Source organism: Pseudoliparis swirei, chromosome 3 (assembly GCF_029220125.1).
Source record: "Pseudoliparis swirei isolate HS2019 ecotype Mariana Trench chromosome 3, NWPU_hadal_v1, whole genome shotgun sequence".
In the NCBI taxonomy this organism is placed as follows: Eukaryota; Metazoa; Chordata; class Actinopteri; order Perciformes; family Liparidae; genus Pseudoliparis; species Pseudoliparis swirei.
In genome coordinates, this window is record NC_079390.1 from 6,405,302 (window position 1) to 6,426,602 (window position 21,301).

Sequence of the window (21,301 nt, forward strand, 5' to 3'; positions counted from 1 at the left end):
TCACTGACAGCAACACATTATGGACGAGGCAGATTGTTTATTTTATGTATTTGATTGAATATTTCCAAAATTATTCTGAATTCTGTTAATTTTCTCTTAAGCAACTTTCATTTTCCAAGACTTCATATTTCAGTTTCAATACACGTATCATTATCAGAGACATTTTTGCTCATCGGTACCTTGTAGTTTGTAAGATGTGCAAATATATGGCTCACATATAAAGAGGTACTTAAATTTACAGTAACAACTGAAAATATTCATATTAATTCCTTTAGGAGGCTGAAAAAAAACACTTTAATAAATGTCATAATAAAAGTGTAAAACAAACACCAGAGTCATCTAAAATGTTTATTTAATGACGCGTAAAAAATAAATCAAATTTCATGAAAATCTTCAAGTAAATTGACACGAACAAAAACAAACAAACAAACAAACAGCTTTTGCTGTAAACACGTGTGCTTCATACAACCCGATAAACGATATTTACAATGTGCCAGAGAACATTATGCTATACAAATGTCATCTATGGTTCAACCAACTCCACCACTTGACATGCATATAAACTTTATTAACCCTTTAAATGGAATAGCAACCAAAGAGATGTCACTCCTTTAAACGAAAAGCTCCAGTGCATTAAGGGCCTCGGTCTCCATGTCGCTCGGCCCCTGAGCCACGGCCTGCGAGAGGAACTCCTCCAGGAAGTTCTCAGTGTTGGCTGCGTCTGTCTGGCCGCCGGCCGCGTTGACCCCGCGCTCCGCCTGCTCGGCTCTCTCCGGCCCGTTGGCGAGCATCTCGAGGAAGCCGGTGCTGTCCGGCGAGAGGTTGCTCGCGGTCGTCGCCGGCGACAGCAGGTCCGACAGGAAGTCGTCGCAGATGGAGCCGTCGTAGGTGCTGGACGTGACCGTGTGCGGGGAGCCCAGGTCGGGGCGCCGGTGGCCGGCCGCGCCCTGGTGGCCCAACATTTCGTTCAGCTTCGCCAGCTTCTTTTTCTTCGCCTTCAGCTTCTTTATCAGCTTGTACCGGAGGGCGTCGGTGTCGCTGAGGCCGGGAGGAAGCGGAGAGGACTGGCTGCTCGGTTTCTTCGGGTGGGGTATTTCAGGGAGCCGCTTCGCTCCGGGCGACGCAGGCAATGCAGCGGACGCCCCGGCAGTGGTCCTCAGGGACGTCTGCCGCTTCGACGGTCCGGGTTGAAACGCCGCCGACTTGCCGTTGAGAACGGCCGGCGGACACGGGAGAGCACTTCGGGGGGGGATTGAGCCCTTGGCGCCGAATCCACCGTACATTTCCGCCGCTTTGAGCGGGAGGCCGACGCCGTCGTCCAACTTGAGTTGAGGTTTGGGGAAGAACCCACCGGGGTTCTGCGCTCTTCTCACGGGGTCGGCCGTAGACTGAGGGAGAGGAGTGGGCTTCGGTTGGGCGACTGAGCTGCGCTCGGGGACGGCGTCCAATTTAGGAGTCGGCTTGGGAAGTTGGTTCAACGGGTGTTTGCTGAGCAGGAAGGACCAGCGGGCGCTCTGAGGCGGTTCTTTCTGACCAGGGGAAAGAGGCGAGGCATCCGCCGCCTTTTTAACCGCTTGTCTGCCGACGGGTCTGCCGACGGGTCTGCCGACGGGTCTGCCGACGGGTCTGCCTGTGCCGACTCGTTTACCCCGTCCTCCCCGACCTCGGGGTACAAGCGTAGCACCGCTGGACGAGCCATCCGGGGAATCGCACGAAGTGGCGGCGGGGAGCTCGACGTCGGCGTCGCGGGCCGCTTCGCTGCCGATTACGGCGGAGGAGCTATCCGGGGAGGAGTCGAGTATTCCAACCGCGCTGGGAACACCCGACTCCCGAGCTTCTTCGCCCTCGTCGTTTAAAGGCTGCATTTCCGAATCGAGCTTCAACTCCACCAGTGTGAGTGTGATGATGTCGTCTTGGGAAAGGCCCTCGAAGGTGTCGAGCAGGGTCGTGGAACCGATCGACGTGTCGACGTCGGACGCGACCGCCGCCGCGTCGCTGCCGTCTTCGGACGCAGAGAGCGCGCGGACGATGTCGGTGACGTCGTGCGACCCCAGGAAAGACTGATCGGGGCTGCACGAAAACAGTGCGTCGGCTGGTAAGTCCGAGCGCCCGTGACTGGGGTTCATCGCGTGTTTAGACGGCGGAGATTCAGCGAAGGTGCTCGAGGGAGAACAGACACGAGGCTCTTTGTCCTCCTTCTCCTCCCAGAAGATGACGTGCATCTCCTGAGCAGGAACCGAGAGCTTCGGATGAGTCCTGCACTCCGGATGTTCCAGGTCGTCGTATTCCAGCCACGATCCTGTGAGGAGCAGAGACGACGACACACGGTCAGAACTAAAAACACCAGTCTCCCTGAGACCACGCAGCTCTTTTACAGCCGCACACGGGAAAGATCATGGAGACGGCGGAACAGAATTTAGACTAAAAACTAAATTGATCAAATAAGTAAATAATAATCCTAATATTGGTTAAAAGAAGAACAGTTGCCTGATCTATAAACAGGGTTCTTACACATTTTGACCAATGGATTTCCAGGACTTTAAACCAAATTTCCATGACCAAACTGAAATCTCGGTATAAACATGAACAATTTAGAACATTTTGCGTATTGAGAGCGTACGCCGGCTTATATTTTGAGTGTCTTTCTTTAAAAAACACATTAATTATTTTAAACTCTGCATAAATGAACAAGTGATGATAACAAATTTCCATGACTTTTCCAAAACTTTTATGATTTACGCTTTTTCCAGGACTTTTCCAGGCCTGGAAATGACCATTTTAAAATTCCATGACTTTCCCAGGTGTTCCATGACCGTACGAACCCTGTATAAAGGACTGTGGAACAAGCCTGAGATGGCTGGAGTCCTGTTGCACATTTACAATTGTATGAATTGTCCGGCAGAATGTGCTGTTGGCAAACCGAGTAAAAATAAATCAAACAAAAGCTTCAAGCTTTGTTTGTACTCACGCTTGGCACCATAGCGGGAGTTCCCGAGTTAGAAGGGACAGATTTACACTCGACGCAAAAATACGATTGTAACCCGTATTATGCCCGTAGACGATGTAAACTGCCAAAAGGCAACCACCACAATGACGTCGAGGGATTATAATGATCTGTAAACCCATATTCATTGGCTACTGTATGGCCTTTGTACAAGCCCTGTTTACATACATAATGAATATCATGTGAACTATTTGATTGGGCTGCAAAATATTGACTCAATATGAAGATTTCAGACCATTTGTTTCTGAAGCATTTAAAAAGCAAATCGGCCATCTTTGAATAATACACATTGTGATTAATCAGCCAACTATTTGTGACAGTAACGTGGTTGCCATGTGTGATTTCACACCAGTTGCAAAGAAGCTTTAAGATGTATAAAGAAGCAAAAAAGTTCAGTTCTCCATAACTGGCTTTATTTGAGCTAAATATAAAATAAATAAATAAATAAATATACACTTTTATTTATCCCCAAGGGGAAATTAGTTCTCTGCATTTAACCCATCCTTAGTTATTAAGGAGCAGTGGGCTGCGGTGAAGCGCCCGGGAAGCAACTGGGGGTTCAGTGCCTTGCTCAAGGACACTTCGACTTGCAGCTAATGGGGAGAGCGGGGATCGAACCCACGACCTTGCGGTTGAAGGACGGCCCTCTTACCCCACTGAGCTACAGCCGCCCAAATATGGTCAAAAATGGACACCACCACTAAAGATGTGTTTAAATTAGGTCCGATAGAAGTCAGGCTGCCATTGCAAGCCAATTAATGTACCGACAATTGAACAATAAAAATATTGTTTCCGCGTGGAATCGTCCAATGAAACAAAAACAGAAAACCTACCGTCGGCGTTACGGATCCAGGTGACAAAGTGCTTGAGTTGAAGGTCGTACTGGAGGACAGTGGTGACCGAGTAGCGTTTCTCCTTGAAGGCGAAGGCGTACGCTGCGACGTCGTTGTCAGGAAGCCCCTCGACGAAGTGCAGCGCAAACACCGGAGGCACGCTGGACGGGACAAAGCAAAAGGTCTGGTGAGACGGGCGGAGAGGTTTAAGGCCCGAGGAGGACGCTTAACATTGAAGTGCGGACGCATTGCAGAATCACACGTTCAACTTGGAATTTCAGACCATATCAGGTGTTGCGTAATCATTCGTGAGTCGTTTCACTAACACCTGTGGGCCGACAGTTAGAGTGGACGCCTCCGTGTTTGGCGTCGTTGTGAAAGCAAACTGTTTATTTTTGGGTCTCCTAGGGACATATTTGTGATACTGATAAACTGAAACAATGCTGGAATAAATGTTTGTAATTTTACAACCGTACGTCTGACTTTGTTGAGCATAATCTGGCGACTAGGCGAAAGCTGCTTGGCCCATATATGAATGTATTAGTCATACGAGAGCTAATATTGTCTGTTAAAATGACATTCTTTGTTAGTTAGAGATGCACAGATGCCAAAACTGGATATCAATACAGACTCAAAAAGCTGGATCAGTTAACAGTGACCCATACATTTAATTAAATGCTATGCTTGTATACTTTACATCGTGTATAGTTGCATGTAAAACCAGGTCTTCTCGTTTTGACTCATTTGTTGTTGCATTAAAAAGGATTATATTTCGTAATATGGAATACTTTCTACCAAGCTACCGTTAAACAGCTTATTTTTAATAATAAAATATAATAAAAAATATAATAAAAACCTTCATGAAGTAATCTCGAGTTTGGCCTGTGGAACAACCAACCACTAGAGCCGTGTAGTTATTACTGATTCAAGGCTGCCTTCCGGCTCACAAAGAGTTAAAAGATCAGCAATATAGTAAAACAATCAGGAAAATCCAGACAGCCAGCGGAGATACGCCAAGACCGGAGTAAACTGGTCTCTGGCACTCCATTTTGAACAAGCTGGAGATGAGATGGATGATTTACTGTGGCAGGTAGAAGGAGTTGCAATAATCTAAATTAAAATCAGCAGGAGATGAGAATTACTTGATATTTGACAGATGTCTGAGCTAAGGGAAACAGGACAGAACAACGCCCTCTACTTTGTTCTTCAAAGTCAGGCTCAATGTTGCCTCACAAACAATGATCCCAGTCTCCTCCTCACGTTGAGGCATACGCCTTTTTAATCAAACCGGTATTAGATCAAAACTTTGAATCGGTAAACATCGGGACGGACAAAGTCGGATCAGTGCCTCCCTCGTTGATGTAGTCATCACATACACCCCCTGTGCTCCGGCAATTACAGCGTAATCATTTCTTAAGATTAGATTAGAATTAATCTGCAAATCGTGGACTGATCTGATCACACACACACACACCTCTCCAGAATCATCGTCCTCCTCTGTTTCTTCCGGCCGCACACGTTGCACGGGGCCAAGTGGACTGCGTTGAGGGGGCTCCAATCAGGCAAAACGTTTGTGAAGGTGGGGAGAGTTTTCATGTGCCTGAGAAGTACAGCGAAATATGTTTAGGATTCATAGTTTCACAAGAGAGCAGCGTGCATCAGAGAATCATTACATTTCCCATACATCGTGGTTTTCACACATCAACTGAATACGAGTCGTAGTATCTGGGATACCCGCCTTGTAATGATCGCCGGATGTATCATCTATTGATTTGGTTCGGGTGTTTGTAATAACAGCCATCTGATTTGGATCGGATCGCTTGATGCGTTCCACTGTTTCTCATCGACAGAAGATAAAGAGAGACTAACAATGTCCCCCTGAAACCGTCTGAACCATCTACTGAATCAGTGCTGGAACGCTTTCTCCGTTAAGTTAATAACATACAATTTGTACAGCCACCCCAGAATCAAAGTGACTTGTGGGAGCATAATTTCCCATCATATTACCAAAACACGACCAAGCCGTGTTCTGTACAGGCTTTAAATGTCTTTACTGGACGTGTCTCAATCAAACCTGTCGCTAATGACCTAAACTTAATAAAAGACAGTACTGGAGACCAGTCACCATCACTTTTGGATAAATTAACCAAAGTGCAAATAGATTGAAAAAAGGACACTTATTAATACACAATGTACACAAACTTGTCTGCAGTCATTTCAAATCAAAACATAAGGGGGCATCAAACATAGTTTCATTCATATTCTTCGAACTTTTGGCCGGCAGCAATAGTTTTAAAGTAAAAAAATCAACATATGGATCAAAATGAGGATAAACAATGGCCCCCAAACAGTTTAAGATGGGGAGTGGGGGGAGGACTGGGATAGGGAAATAAAATGTAAAATAAACTGGGGATGCAGGGAGGAGGGCGGCAGGGGACGGGGGAGGGGCAGTAGAAGAACAGCCGTCCAGTGAGAGGAAGCTGGGGTCTCCCCTTCTCCGCATGTGTGCCAAGCGTGACGACTTTCAACACGACTACCTTTCTCTCGTGGTGGTTTTGCATCCACTGCACTTGAACTCCCAGTGGAAGGTTGACTGGAAGAGAGGCTCCGCCCACGAGTCCGACTCCAGCAGGAGCGGCATGGCAAACACGGGAGTCTCCCTCCGACCTGAACGGAAGCACAGGAGTGTGAGCACTTAGCGCGTCGTCCCGGGTAAGAGTGCAAGACGGTTCCGTTTTCCACTTTACGGTAATGTAAAGGCACTTTATCTGCGGACGAGACATGGGCGGAGTCACAGAGACCACGCGGGTCAGCATGCCTGACCTTAATCGTGTGTCACCCGCCTGTATCTTAACTACCTGCATTGTTTGCCCACTCACTACACCTGCTCATCCTTTTATATGTTCAGTCTGCACACAGTGAAATCCACAGAGTTCTCTCACTTCCATTGAGCCGAGCTAAATCCAAGGTCTCCATGTCCAATACCGGCCACTTTTGGTTTCCGGGTGATAATTAATGGTTGCTATGAAATCTTAAAATTCAAGCAAAAATATCTAAAACAGGATACATCAAGGTGTTCATTTAACCACGGACCACTTCTTTGAAATCTTCCCGTGATCTCGGCCTTTGCGTGTGTGAGGATGCGAGTGGGCGTCTGTCCACGGCTCATCTTTATTCAACTGCACTTCACCGAGTGCACCATTCAAGTTTTTGCTGTAATGTTTGCAAAAGTAGTGCCTTTAGGCAATATGAAATCTAATATTGTAAAATAGAAGGCTTGAAGGTTCCCGGGAGCACCGTGTTGAAAGTGTTCGCTCAAACATCTCTCATTTCTCTCCCATGGATATATTCACTTTACATTCCTCTAGAGATTTGTGGTACAGTACATCCTTGCTTCATCATAAAAATAAACATATAGACATTATATTTGTGGCTATTTCTTCTCTTTTATATACATATATATACTTCATTTTGTATTTTATATTTTACTTGTATACATCTATATCTTTCATCCCTGTTTTTTATATTTTATATTTATATTTTATTCTCGTGTGTTTAGTTTATTGGTGCTGCTACTGTGACAACAAATTTCCCCTTGGGGATTAATAAAGTATATATCTATCTATCTTTCCTTTTTTGAGTCGCATATAACAAAATATAATTTTTTAGCGGCACCTAAGATATGACACATCATTTAGAATACAAGTATTCTCTATTCTCAAACACTCACGGACACATTGCTTTTTGGCTGACACGAGGAGATGGTAAGAACATTGAAACCATTCAGACTCACACGTTGAACTAATCTCAAGAGTAAAATACTATAATTGCATCTAGGTTGTTAATCAACAGACAGACACTAGTTATGAATACTCAGCTTGGTTGGGTATGATGTCACTGACTGAGTTTACCTAATTTGCAATGCAGCTTGGGCATCAGGAGTTTGAAGACTGACATCCTGAGACGGAGGAGGTCTGCATCCGCCGTTTGCAGCACATGAGTTGGCACGCCAACGGCGCCATCTTAACAGAAACAACACACACATGCATTGCATTATATTGTAAAGACAACACACACACATTATGCAGCTGTAATTGAGCTTTGAAAGCATTTTAGTCAATGGGACGTTTAATAATTCACTGCCGACAGCATTATTATATCTGCAGTCAGATGCCGGTAAAACATATGTGCCAGTCCAAAATATTTTCATTTGAAGCCCGTGCCGGGGTTAGTTCAGCCAAATGACACAACAACAAATATTTACACTTCAAATGTAACCCTTGTGTAATCTAGCAATGCGGTTTCAGTTTAATGTGCCCAGATGTAGGTGTATCCACCTCTCAAGCGTCGGCCGTCATCCCAACCAAAAACATATTCTTTGATATTTCAATGGTCAATGTTTTGTTTATGCAGAAACCTCTCCATTTGATTGAGGCCACAGAATAATTATCATGGATTAATATCTTAAAACCTGGACAAACTCAATCCACAACGACTGGCAAGCTAAGCGACATTAGCAGTCCAAGATGTGTGTATTTTACAAACAAGAACATTAGAAGCAAAGCGGAAATTAAATATGTGCAACTCGGATGATTGTACCACAAGACTTTTGAAACTGCATCACACACACAGGCATGCTGTAGATCAGGGCTCGTGAACCTATGGCTCACGAGCCATATATGGCTCCCAGACAATTTTGAGTAAAAAAAAAAAAATCTCAGCCCGCCCCCTGTAATTTTCTCTATCGCGCCAGATTACAGCAGCAGTAGCGTCAGGTCCTTTTCTTAAAGACGTCTTTGTTCTTTTATTAAACTAAACGTCTGTTATTGATCGTCTCTACAGCAGCATGTCATTCTGTCTCTACGTGTCGCGTTAACACTTCTCGGCTCGCCGTCTCGCGCCGCAGAGCTCTGATGCCGACGTGTGCGCATCGGTGCGGAGCAAAGAAAAAGACACCTGCACCGGCACCCCCCCCCTCCGCCCCCCCACACACACACATATTTAATTTATTATACGTTAAAAATACTATATGGCTCTCAATGAAATATATTTAGAAATATTTGGCTTTTATGGCTCTCCCAGTCAAAAAGGTTCCTGACACCTGCTGTAGATCATCGATGTAACTTACCTCTGCCAGTCCGCTGATGGACTTGGATGGAGGCACAGACGTCTTCGTATCCTCTCATCAGCTGCCAGACAGACGACTGCTGGGGCTCATCTTTAGCTGTACACTTCCTCAAGCTCTGACAGTTTACCAAAGCAACAAGAAGCGAGTCCAGCCAACACAGGTTGTCGCTGTTCCTCCAAAAAGGTGGATTGTGAACAGATACCAGCTCCTCTGACTTCGTCGGCGCGGCAGAGGACAACCCATCCGTTTCTGACTCGGTGCTTCCTACGTCCTTAGGTGCGGTGACGTCGGCAGTCAGTGACTTCGGTTCTGTCCTTGCCGTCGGCTCGCGGCGCTGCGGCGATGGAGTATTGATTTCGATTGAATAAATGCCCTCGGTGGTGGGAAAGGACTGATTGGAGTCCAGGCCGCAGCAACCGCTCATCACTTGCCTGAAGTCATCCTCCGAGGCGCCGGGAGCACCGAGGTGAGGACGAGCGAGCGAATCTTCATCGGCGGTCAGCAAGGCTTCGGACGAGCACTGCAGGTGTCCCGCGGGTGTCAAGCATGTAGGGGGAGCCAAGCCGTCTGCACAAGCAGCAATCCCTGGTTCCTGGACCAGAACATCATCCCCGTATTGTAGTGACTCCCATCCTGCCGTCTCTGCAAGTGGAGAATCCCGGCATCCGTTCACCTTCCCCTCTTCGGTCTTGGGTGCTGCATGATGGCCATTATTGACGATGTTTACGGCACCATCCTCCGCTGGGCTGATGAGTGCATCGGGAATACTCTGTGGCCCGAGACTGTCACTCGATCGCAAGCGTTTGTGTCCGGGTCTAATCGACTCTTCCTTTTCCAGTGCCAAGGGATTCTTTCTTTTGTTCCCAACAGTGGGCTCCACAGGATCCAAGCTCGCCAAAACATCCTCCAAGGACCGGCTGACCAGAGGGAAAAGACACTATGTAGGAAAAAGATACAGAAATGTGAACACGGCAGCTGGAAAGAAAGTCAATAACCATGGTTGGCCAAGTGGATGTGTGTGTGTGTGTGTGTGTGTGTGTGTGTGTGTGTGTAGTACTGGGACTAACCTGTGGATTTGTGCAGAGGGTGACTGACTCCTGGAGGTTGATGCGATAACAGCGCAGAGCACATGTCAAGCCTTTTGCAGTACACCAGGGACAATACTCCAGCGAAGCAGCTCTTTCCTGAACCTTATACAAAAGTTTAATAAAAGAGAAAAGTTAACAGAAACATGGTGTTAAGTATGTCAACAAAACGTGTGAAAAAAGGTTGAGTTGTTTCACTCTTTCATAATCAAACAGTTTTAAAGAACATACAGACCTTGAAAAAACCTACTGCTTATGTTTCACCTTTGGGGAACATGAAAGTTGAGTCTGCGTAGATTTCCATCAGATGAAAGTAACTTCAGTTCCATATTTCAACCATGTCTTTCAACTCTTTCCCACCGGTCATGAGCATTCATTTTGGTATTCGTCCAATCACATTTAAATAAGTGTCTCTACATTATAGCAGGGGTAAACTAACAGGCGTTCCGGACCCAACCGCCGTTGTATCTGGACCTATAACCAATCAATAATCGAGAATTATTTGACAGAGCACTTATATTTTAACCGGTGCAGCTTTTCCAGCCTTTACGGCACTCGTTCAGCGGTACAGAAACACACCGATTAGTTGCATGCGTTGTAAACCACATCACGTGATGCTACTGAGCCAAACAAATATGTATATCCTGAATAGCATCGCGGCTCGGGTGAGATATCCAACGAGAGAAGAGTGGAACGCGAGACCAGAGCCTTTAACCAGACTCCTCTTTGTTCATTCTTTTCAAAGTAATTTAAAAACTAGTATGTCTCATGTGTTCAGAGAAGATGACGATTATTATGAGAAGCTTTGCTACGAGACAAAGCACGACTCTTTGGAGCAAACGTACCGACTCGCAATGAAGGAACTGTAAATAAATGATGCAAGAGACCAATATGAATAGAATGCCTACATATTTATTCACTATCCACCAATAATGTCAACAGAGAGAATAGAGCTGAAACAAGTGGTTTAATAACATTTAGTCCCTGCACACACATTTTGAGAATAATATAATATTGTTGCTTTTTTGGTTGACACCACTGACATCTGAAATAACTCAATTTAAAGCTACAGGGCAAAGATGATTAAGTTACATTTCTTTCTGTCAAATGAAGTACTTTATTTTAAGAGAAACCTCTTACAAATTAAATTTTAACACTTAAAAATTCTTTTTTAAATAGATTTTAAATCCATCCTTTATTGTAATTGAAGTGAGAGATAAACATGCATTTATTATTCATCCAGTTATATTTGAAAACTAATAGATATAGTTGATATATTATTTATTTATTTGATTTGACAGTCAGTTATTGATGACATACAGACGTTGAAAGAACTGCTATAGGCTCCATTAATACATATGGGATTAAATCATAGCGCAAGTTGGACATTACTGTGATCTTCCGGACCTTTGCATGAGCAAATGTTCTCGAACTGGACCTTGCTGAACATAAGTTGAATAACCCTGCATTAAAGGAACAAAAAAAGTAGCATGGTTTGGTTTATTTACAAGTTTGTATACAAGTAAGAATAACACTGAATAATAAGTAATTGTCAAATGTTTGTGTTTTATCAATTTACCTGTAAATAATAGATGTATTTTGTTGTCATACAGTTTCTCAGAAAACACACACCCTTTGATTCCACACATATTATATATAATATGCATCGAATCTGCCAAATACTTTCGCCTTTTACTACCAAAGATTTCCGTTTGTGTTTTTTGGGGGGGATTTGGATTGGTACTGCGCAGTCGCAGTATTGTTTTCAAATACAATTCAGCTTTGCGCAAGTGACAAGAGTTAGAGGAAAACAAGAGCTCTACTGACTTTTCCCAAATACCCCACCAGTGGCGCGGCCAAAGCCCCCAAACCAGTGTCTTCGTCAGTCATTGGCAAACCACCGTTGCTCCTCTGGTCCACGGGATTCCAGTACCATTCAACAAATATTACCATGTCACTGCAACCCGGCTCACCTCCGGAGGAGCTAGGGAGACCAACACAGCATCACACAGGGCAACGTTAGAGACACACATGTGTGGGCACACGGGGGACCACCGCGCCAGCTACAGTATACCAGAGCTGACAACTTTTCAAAAAACCTTGGAGTGAGATTTTGTCGGGGGTGACCAAAATGTTGCCGCGCACGCAGCCACACACGTTGGTGGCTATAATATCAGGAAATTTGAATTAATGTGGCGTTGTACCCATGTTGTACCCGGCATTCTGGCCTGGCAAAGGTCTTTTACGAGGCATCTTTGCTACCTTAAAGAATTAAAATGTTTTTAAATAACTCTACTCTCATTTACAAAAACATGCCTAATTCTATTGCACAAATGTCCTGTCTTTATGTTAAATTCTTTATAATACATCTTACTTGTTCAAAGTGCTGTTTTTCAAATTTTTGAGAGGGTCCTTTTCCTAGGCCTGCAAATAAAAAGATAAATGCTATGTGGGCAGCCTTAATAAACAATGCTATGATGTTTTGAGCATGCAGTATATCAAGAGCAGTGTTGCCAGGTCCGCGGGTTTCCCGCGGAATTGGGCTACTTTCTAAGTGTTGCCGCGGTTTGATTTTTTTGTCCGCTGGTTCGGGTAGACCTATTTTGCATGCAAATTACATGAATATCTTTAAATAAAAATCCATATTTTAAATGAAATTTTTTATTTATACCCAAATCCTACCAAACTGACTCCAGATCAGCACGTACACACATGGACATGGGACACGCCCACATACCATCACGCACTCACAGAGCTATATTTTATTTATGATAATATACTGTATCTAATTACACAAGGCCATTTTAGGACCTAGGTGAAATAACTGTTTAGGGGAAACTGCTTTTAATGCTGGCATACTAAACATTTGGTGTTACTTTGTAGATATTACAATACATTTGGCAATGATATCAATGCTGTTGGACTTTAAAAGCAATGTATATGGTTTGGCACGGGCAAAATTTGAGTTCTGATATTGGGCTGGTTTTATTGGCCATTGGGCTGGTTTTGTCACACAGACCTGGCAACCCTGATCAAGAGGTTAACAAGGTGCTCTCCTGCTGCTTGTTATGACAGCCGAGTTTACATCACCACACAAAATCACACGCACAAAAACAACGAATTATTTCAAGATTTAAAGTTTAAGAGAGTGAGTACTTAATTGAACCACATGTCATACTCTGCCACCATGCGTTTAACAATTAAACTGCACAACAAGTGTGTACTATGTGACAGGGTTTTAATGTAAAAAAGTAACGTTACAGCGGATGGCGCCTAGTTAAGAGGGATATACAAAGGCCAATACAGCAGATGTACTTTACTCAACTACAAAATCATGTAATAATATGCTTAACGGCCCGTTTGTATTAGCTGGCTACTGCATTAAGGCTATTGAGACGTGTGCTGAAACCGGTCAAAACGTAATGTTAAGATAAATTCAGTTAAGAAGTCTACATGCAATACTTAAACTACTGGCCACTGCACTTGGCGGCTAGCATGCTAACATGTTAGCCTTAAACCGAGCATTCCTTTTAGTCGCCACAGTCTCGCCTTCTGTCACCGTGAATGAGAGTTGATACGTACCGATAGCAAATTTAAAGTATATTTTCTATGATGATGCTGATCGGCGAAATCCATCCATACATAAGTGCATTTATGTTTCAATCCCTGCCTGCATAGTAAGTCCATGTGCACCCTTTTGCTAGTTCGTGCAAGAAACGTTCGTTTTCCGCTCCGCAGCGGCTGTGCAGCACTCTTAGTATTCCCCCCTCGAACAGAACAAAGGTTCCGTAGACCCCCACTTGGTAGTTCGGGTGAACTGCAGTCACCATTGCTCAAAATGGCACTATCTATGAATCAGGGTCTAATAATCAGTGCGTGTACATGAACAAGGACGTAATAAAAGAAACGATGCATTTAATAACGTTAATATTAGAAGGTAATTATTTGTATGTATTGATTGTATTTAAAGGCATCATTTTAGAAGGTAAATATAAACCTGACTGCAATGTTTTTAAGAGTGATTTATGAAGTTCAATTTTCATTATCATTTTCAATCAACTTTTTAAAACGTTGTAATTATTATTATTAGTAGTAATATGCTCGTAGTAGTAATGTTATTATTATTATTATTATTAGTAGTAGTAGTAGTAGTAGTAGTAGTATTATTAGTAGTAGTAGTAGTAGTAGTAGTAGTAAGAGTAGTAGTATTTAAGTTAGAAAATCATTTACATAATGGCACTGCAAGTTTTCTGTTCTGATATTTCATATTTACTTATTAGCCATGCATATCTCATTCATCGAGTCTGTAGTTTACTTATCTGTTTTATTATAATAATTTAGGCTGATTCATTCATTTGAGAGGAAGAAGGATGCAGTTAATCAGGTGGGGTTTAATGGGGGTTATATATGTCCCTCACTGTGGTTATAAAATACAGCTTCACATCTCTTCCAAAACACACATATACTATTACAGACGTGCATAAACCTCTCCCTCCAACCCAGTCCCGCCTCTTGCATGTGGCATCCTCTCTTAATCCCCTCCTTCATCTGCTGCTCTCCTATCCTCTAGTTTCCTCTTGATGACAACAATAATTTGCATATCTTTCCCTGGGAGCGCTCATTAGAATGCATAAATTGGCCGCCTCCTAGCCTCATCAGCAGGCTATGTTTTCTGCCGTGGCACCTCCTGATGCAAAACAAGACAGCCAGGCAGCATCCGCAGACATGTGGCTTGAATCTGGCTTGTGATTGGCATTTAGAATCAGTTCATCCTCCCCTTTCTTAATTCAAGGATAAGGACAAAACTCTGTGTCGGCCATGTTTCTTTGTTTCTATATTAGCTGCTAAGCAGATGCATATTTAATTGAGAGGCATTTACACATTAAATGCATGTAGAATAAATTAATCCTTTCTTAAGCATTTGGTTATACTATCAGTAGATACATGATTATTTGTTTCAAATCCTAATGAACATGAACATTTTCTTTATTTTAGAACCCCATCCCCTCCACCTCATTTAAGACAGGTATTTGAAGTCAGATAATTGCATTAATTTCAATTGTGGTAGAATACAGAGTAATATGAAGAGAGGTGTCTTTCACATTATTAACTCATCCTCCTGAAGTTGGCCTGTTAAAAGAACACCCTTTTCCGTTTGTATTAGAGTTTTACCTAGTGGCTCCCTTTATTTTCGTGGACACCAGTATTCTACTTACTTAAATTTGAATGTGAAATATAAACAAAATACAGTTGCACAATACTTGAATGTATAAACCATTTGTTCAGTAACACCATGCAAGGGCATTGTATAAGGATCAGATGACAGTGACACAATACATGGGAACAACACTGATTAATTACATTCTAAATTTTTGTCTGATGGTGGCACTAGAGCAAGCTCTCAGGGTCACCAAACTCATTACAGTAGTCTTCTTTGTGTAGCATGAATGTGCACATAACATGTAATTACTGTGTAACCTTAGAATATGTTCAGGTACAACAACATGTGGTTTTAGAGTGTTGTTAAATTTGTATCAGCTACCTATGAGAGGAAAACCTGTGGGATAGGATATAGAATAGATCTTCTGTATTATAATCTGTATATGACATTATCAAAAAAATGGGACACAGTTGGGCTTTAGTAAGAATATAATTTCATTTAAAAATCAATGAACTGCTTTAAGAGCTGCTCAGGTCTATGTTATAGGTGGGTATACATGAAATTAACCCTTTTGTCTTTAACCAATGTAAGTACTTTGTAATTTATGGCTTTAACTGCCCATAACAATGGGTCTGGGTTGGCAGCTCAAAGCCCATGATGAGGCGATCATAATGACCTGTACGACCTGCAATTAGAATGTTTGAATATATTGCACAACATACCAGCAAGCATTATTTCAGTCTATAGTTAAAAATAAATACATCCTGTAGACCTACATTATTGTAAAAATCTTTCTTTCTAACTATAAACTAACTTTGGCTTGAAGTGAAAGTGGCTCTTTGATCTCCATGCACTTTAATTGTGGATGAGCACAATATCATCTTTTAATCAGATACTGTATATGAAGTCCTAAAAATGAGGCCGAAAACACATTGTGGAGAAACAAAGATTCTAGGAGGTCCCATTGAATGCCGTTATCAAGCTTTGATGCTTGCTGACACATTGTTATAACCTAATCGGGCCTATAGGCTCATAAGCAAACATCTTGTCTATAGCACTACATGCCTGCTAAGAGTAATTAGTATGTATACTTATCGGAGAGACTAACAAAAGACTGTGTCAACGTGGTGACGTTTTATGAAATGAAAATCACAGTGTAATTAAAAGGCAAACCATTAAGCATAATGCCATTGCGTTTCAATCTAACTCGCATGCAGCCAAATCCTTTTAAATGTCATATCCAGTGCTTATCTGTGCCCTACGGAATGAGCAAACTCGTCTCTTACCTTCAAATCGCGAATACGGGACGCACACTTGTATGTGTTTTTTAAGTAATAATTAACAAATAAGGTCACGCTTATAGAGCAACATGTACAATGGAGCTCTCTGGTGAAGAGGGGGACAGTCCATCCAACACAATCGCACAACATGTCATGGCCGCCTCGTCCACGGACTGCAAGCGCTGCACGTTGTCTCATTCATTTAACTTGCCTACTGTACACTGTGCTCAACGTAGTGAATTCAATACTATGGCAAACTCACTACACTACTACCAGCTCCAGCATGCTGGGACGGCACTGTTTTCGTATCCACGCGCTTCAGAAAACTTCGGTGACGTTTCACAAAAGGCAGCCAATGGGTGATCGTCTTCTATTAGGACAATGAAAAGCATCGGTCCAATAGGAGGAGCCCCAGACCGGGCGCTGGCCAATGGCGTGAGAGCTCCGCCGAGAGTAATGTTAGAGAGCTGAAGACTCAAGACACTGCGTATCGCCGGTGTTCCCTCACACACAGCCATTGCAGAGCATTGAGATTCAGCCATAGTCCCTTGGTAAGTATCACACACGAACATTTGAAGTGTTCGTAATGACGATATCGACGATAACAGCTCTAAATATCTTACTCATATGTTTGCTATGATCGAGTACGAGACCCATTATTGCTCGCAGATGATTTTATTGCGGTGAAAGGTAAAAAAAACTAGTAATAACGGCGCTAAGCAGGTACCGTTACATTACACTGGCTGGGAGTGTAGCTCAGACGCTCCTTTAAAAAGGACGAAATTAATATTAATCCTGACGTAAATCGACGAAAATCGTCGCTTTTGAGAAATACAAATAATTCGGTTTATTACTGTCATGCCGTTTTCATAAAATGGAATTAAAGCAAACGGCAGATATCGCGTAAAAATGCGAAATGTCTCGCGGACCAACACGGTTAACGACAATGGTAGAAGCCTCGGCCGTTGCGGTGGGTTGCGAAGATGAACGGCTGTCATGTGAAGGCTGAGGAGCGTGCGTTTTTTTTTTCTTTAACCGAATATTACAAAAATATAAAAACAGGAGAAAAAGAAAGACGGGCTCGAGACGTACGCGGTCGTGTGTTTGTTCGCTGAAATTCGGCCCGAGAAGACGTTGAAAAAATTACCTCACGACCTGTGCTTGTACTGTAATGGCTGACTGTATTCGCATTGAGGCGAACGGGAAGCGAGCGACGAGAGGCGCAGTTCAGCTCAACTTTTTACAACCGGGTTTTCTCGAGAAACTAACCGGTAACTTTAAAATGTAACGACGGCAAATTAAACATGAACCTTTCGTCGTTTCAACGCCACCATTGCGGTATTTTTCTGACGCTTTTGAGATGTTTCGACGGCGGGTTGAAAACGACGCGGCTCGCCGGCGGTCGCTCTGCCCTCTATCGCTGTGCGCCGACACAAAGAGAAGGAGCCATATTCTCCATGTTAGTGGATGAAGACGAGCGGCCATTAGGAGCTCATAGAAACCAAGGCAGTAGCACAGCCCGCTCATAGACTCAGTGCAGTCCCAATGTATTACTATACAAACCGGCTAGTGCAATAGGAATCCATCGGGGAAATATTTTGTCAATTTCGCCGGCTTTCCACATATATTTGTCACGTTGCAAAGCGAACTGAAGGGAGGGAGGAGACATTTGAGGGGGACTTTCTTTCATGAAGAAGGCATTCTCACAAAATGGAAGAAGAAATATTGCTGTCGTTGTTGACCTCCTTTTCCACAACGAAAGCCTATGCGCCATTACTACTCCGGTCGACTCAGAGTAACCGGGACTTACAGTAGCATTTGGTAGGGGAAAATATACGGCAACATTTGAGCAGTTTTAAACATATTTACAGAAGCAGGAGAATCATTTTCAGAATAAGACAACACGAAGACTGGTTGTCAAATCACAATGCATTGTAGTTTTAAGTGTTTTATTTTCAATAAATACCCATTATTGTTAAATTTGTGTCTTTTTTTTGTTGGGTGTCAAAGTTATTTATTTGTTTGAAACATGATGAAACGGAGGGTTTCCACGAAGCCTATATGTTGTTGCAGATGATATTTAAAGGGTCTATTTCTTCATTTTGTCTTCGTTTCTCGGTCAAAGTCCCACGGAGGGCTCAGTTCATGTTGTGCAGTTTTTAAGGGGAACTTTGGCAGTTTTAATGTGACAGTCGATCGCATTGCTGCAAAATGACATTTATTTATGGGTGTTTATGTGATTTTATATATATATATATATATATATATATATATATATATATATTAATCCGGAGCGTTATGTCGAGCCACTTTTAAACCACGCTGGGAGTTGTCCACGGACCACTCTGTTTTATGGAGCTCAGATTGCATCAATGTTTTAAATCCTTTTCATCTGTTCCGGGCGGCTCTGGTTCAGCGGAATGTTTTCAGCGGCTCTTTAAACTTCGCGCAGTCTGACAGCAAGAGGGCGGGTCACTTAGCGCCATCTGTGCGAGTCGTCTAATGGGGAGGAATCCTAGACGGTCCCATTGTATAACACTAGACGGCTATAACCTACCGATATATTGTTTTATTGGGAATTATGGTTTAGAAATAACATTTTATTTAAATATTTAAAAAAAAAAAAGTTTATAAAGCTTTTATGACATACATATTAGGCCATTTACCACAACACCCCCGATAATTGTCACTTCATCTTATTTCCAAAGTAAACCTGGAACAATACAATTTAATATTTTGTAAAAGTCATGCAATTTCACAAATATTCAAAACGTTTTTATTTTTTCAAATTTTTTTTTAGATACAGCCGTCAAGATGGTGAGAGAGCCAGGAAAGCCGAGGGGCAAGATGTCCTCCTATGCATATTTTGTCCAGATCTGTCGGCAGGAGCACAAGAAGAAACACCCCGAAGTATCTGTTAACTTTTCGGAGTTCTCCAAAAAGTGCTCAGAGCGATGGAAGGTAGGATTGATGGAGGATGGTAGTCGCTTGCCTAAATTCCCAAAGTGTATTCTTGAGAATGGAGTAATATGCCACTCCTAATTGGTGTACATCAAGATAATTCATGGGATTTTGGATAATTTTAGGGGTCTTGAATGGTTGCACTTCGATATCCAAACTGTGCATTAACTTAAACCCCATAACCTTGAAAATCTGAAGAAGGAATACCACGAATACTCGTGGTATGGTTGTTGTTGTTGCCACAGACGGTACAATCAGCAAGCTACTTCTTTTTTTTCAGACAATGTCTCTGAAGGAGAAGGGCAAATTTGAAGACCTTGCCAAACAGGACAAGGTCCGCTATGAGAGGGAGATGATGAGCTACGTCCCACCCAGGGGATCCAAGAAGAAGAGGTTCAAGGACCCCAACGCTCCCAAGAGACCCTCGTAAGTCAACCCTTCATAGGGCCTTGAATAAGAAGACGTTCTCTTTCTGCAGATCAAATCAAGTCTTAATCCTGAGCAGTTGACTAATGTAGTAAAGACACACTATGAACCATTGTTATACTGAGTAAATGACAAGCCCCCCTCCCCCCACCCCCTCCCAGATCTGCCTTCTTCATCTTTTGCGCAGAGTATCGCCAGAAGGTGAAAGGCGAGACTCCCGGTCTCACCATCGGAGACGTGGCCAAGAGGCTGGGTGAGATGTGGAACGGCACCGCTTCAGAGGACAAGCAGCCCTTTGAGAAGAAGGCGGCGAAACTGAAGGAGAAGTACGAGAAGGTAAGAAGACCACCGTCGCATTGATCCGTATATCACACAAGATAATTCACGTCGCGCCGCTCTCTCCCTTCGAGAGCTCCGATGACAAATCACCGGGCCCTCGGCACACGTTTTAATATCTCGCCACGTTCTTCCATCGCAGGACGTCGCAGCGTACCGCGCCAAGACCAAACCAGGCGCCGGCGGGGCGGCAGCAGCAGCAGCGACAACAACAACAGCGACAACAACAACAGCGACAGCAACGACAGCAACAGCAGCAAAAGCTCCGGTCAAGGTGGAGAAGAAGATGGAGAACGACGACGACGATGATGATGACGATGACTTTGATGATGATGATGACGAGTAGGTCGCGGGGTGACATGTGAAATGGTCATTCTTGTTTATAAAGCATTTAACCCCCTTGTACACACTTAACTGACTGAAAGAAAAAAATATGTTAGTCTTCACGGGGTAGAAAAATACAACAAAAAGGCTGTGTATATCGGTTGTTTTTATGCTGTACAGTTAATTTTCTCCTTTTTGTATAGTTGACACAACACAAGTATCGTGTCTGTATCTTTCTGCCAGTCTTATTCTTTTCAGTGATAGTCCCTAGAACACTATCCTGCCTGGTACAGTGTAAAGGGGCGGGGCTTGCAGTATTTAGCCTTGCTAGAGGTGCACAGCACATTAAAAAAAAACTTCTGAGTGTTTCTTCTTTCCCTTTTTCTTTCCTCTTCATGTGTGTTTTAATTTTAAATAAGTTATCAAAAATGAAATATCACAGTTGTTTTACTGATCTTTATGTGACACTGTAATAGCAAGAATAAGAAAAAAAACAGCTTGTTTATTGTTGAAAGTTAATTGAAAATTGCTTCTGAAGTCAATAAACTTTCTTTTTTTTAAATTCTGTGTGAAGATGCCTTTTTTATAAGTTATTTCTAATTCCCCCTCAGGTTTCCTCCTCCCAAGATGAAATGTGTCTTGATGAGAACAGACTAATTAAAATTAACATTAATAGACAATTCCTCTGCATTTAAAAACTATAACATGCCCGGTGCGTAACAGTAGTGGTGAGATAAACAGCAGCTTTATCAAACCACCATTT

General features: G+C 43.0%; 2 protein-coding genes across 2 annotated transcripts; one reads left to right on the top strand and one right to left on the bottom strand.

The window, feature by feature from the left end:
* Positions 1–334: 334 nt before the first annotated feature.
* On the bottom strand, positions 335–13,764 carry uspl1 (ubiquitin specific peptidase like 1). Its single transcript, XM_056409208.1, has 9 exons — positions 13,633–13,764; positions 11,878–12,034; positions 10,033–10,155; positions 8,966–9,902; positions 7,749–7,859; positions 6,375–6,504; positions 5,312–5,437; positions 3,838–3,998; positions 335–2,299 (listed from the first exon to the last, which is right to left on the bottom strand). Exons 2-9 carry the CDS (start codon positions 12,001–12,003, stop codon positions 612–614), a joined length of 3,402 nt encoding a protein of 1,133 aa, XP_056265183.1. The 5' UTR covers positions 12,004–12,034; positions 13,633–13,764; the 3' UTR covers positions 335–611.
* Positions 13,765–16,957: 3,193 nt separating this feature from the next.
* Positions 16,958–21,100, top strand: hmgb1a (high mobility group box 1a). The gene is made up of 5 exons (XM_056411656.1): positions 16,958–17,042; positions 19,292–19,452; positions 19,733–19,878; positions 20,040–20,214; positions 20,357–21,100. The coding sequence occupies exons 2-5, from the start codon at positions 19,306–19,308 to the stop codon at positions 20,558–20,560; spliced, it is 672 nt and encodes a 223-aa protein (XP_056267631.1). The 5' UTR covers positions 16,958–17,042; positions 19,292–19,305; the 3' UTR covers positions 20,561–21,100.
* The last annotated feature ends 201 nt before the right edge of the window (positions 21,101–21,301 follow it).

Coding starts and splice junctions, on each gene's coding strand:
- uspl1 (XM_056409208.1), bottom strand. CDS start 12,003: ATGGTAATATTTGTTGAATGGTACTGGAATCCCGTGGACCAGAGGAGC. Junction 10,156..11,877: donor TGGTGGGGTATTTGGGAAAA/GTCAGTAGAGCT, acceptor CTTTTGTATAAG/GTTCAGGAAAGAGCTGCTTC. Junction 2,300..3,837: donor CTGGATCCGTAACGCCGACG/GTAGGTTTTCTG, acceptor TGCTCCTCACAG/GATCGTGGCTGGAATACGAC.
- hmgb1a (XM_056411656.1), top strand. CDS start 19,306: ATGGTGAGAGAGCCAGGAAAGCCGAGGGGCAAGATGTCCTCCTATGCA. Junction 19,879..20,039: donor AACGCTCCCAAGAGACCCTC/GTAAGTCAACCC, acceptor ACCCCCTCCCAG/ATCTGCCTTCTTCATCTTTT. Junction 20,215..20,356: donor TGAAGGAGAAGTACGAGAAG/GTAAGAAGACCA, acceptor CTTCCATCGCAG/GACGTCGCAGCGTACCGCGC.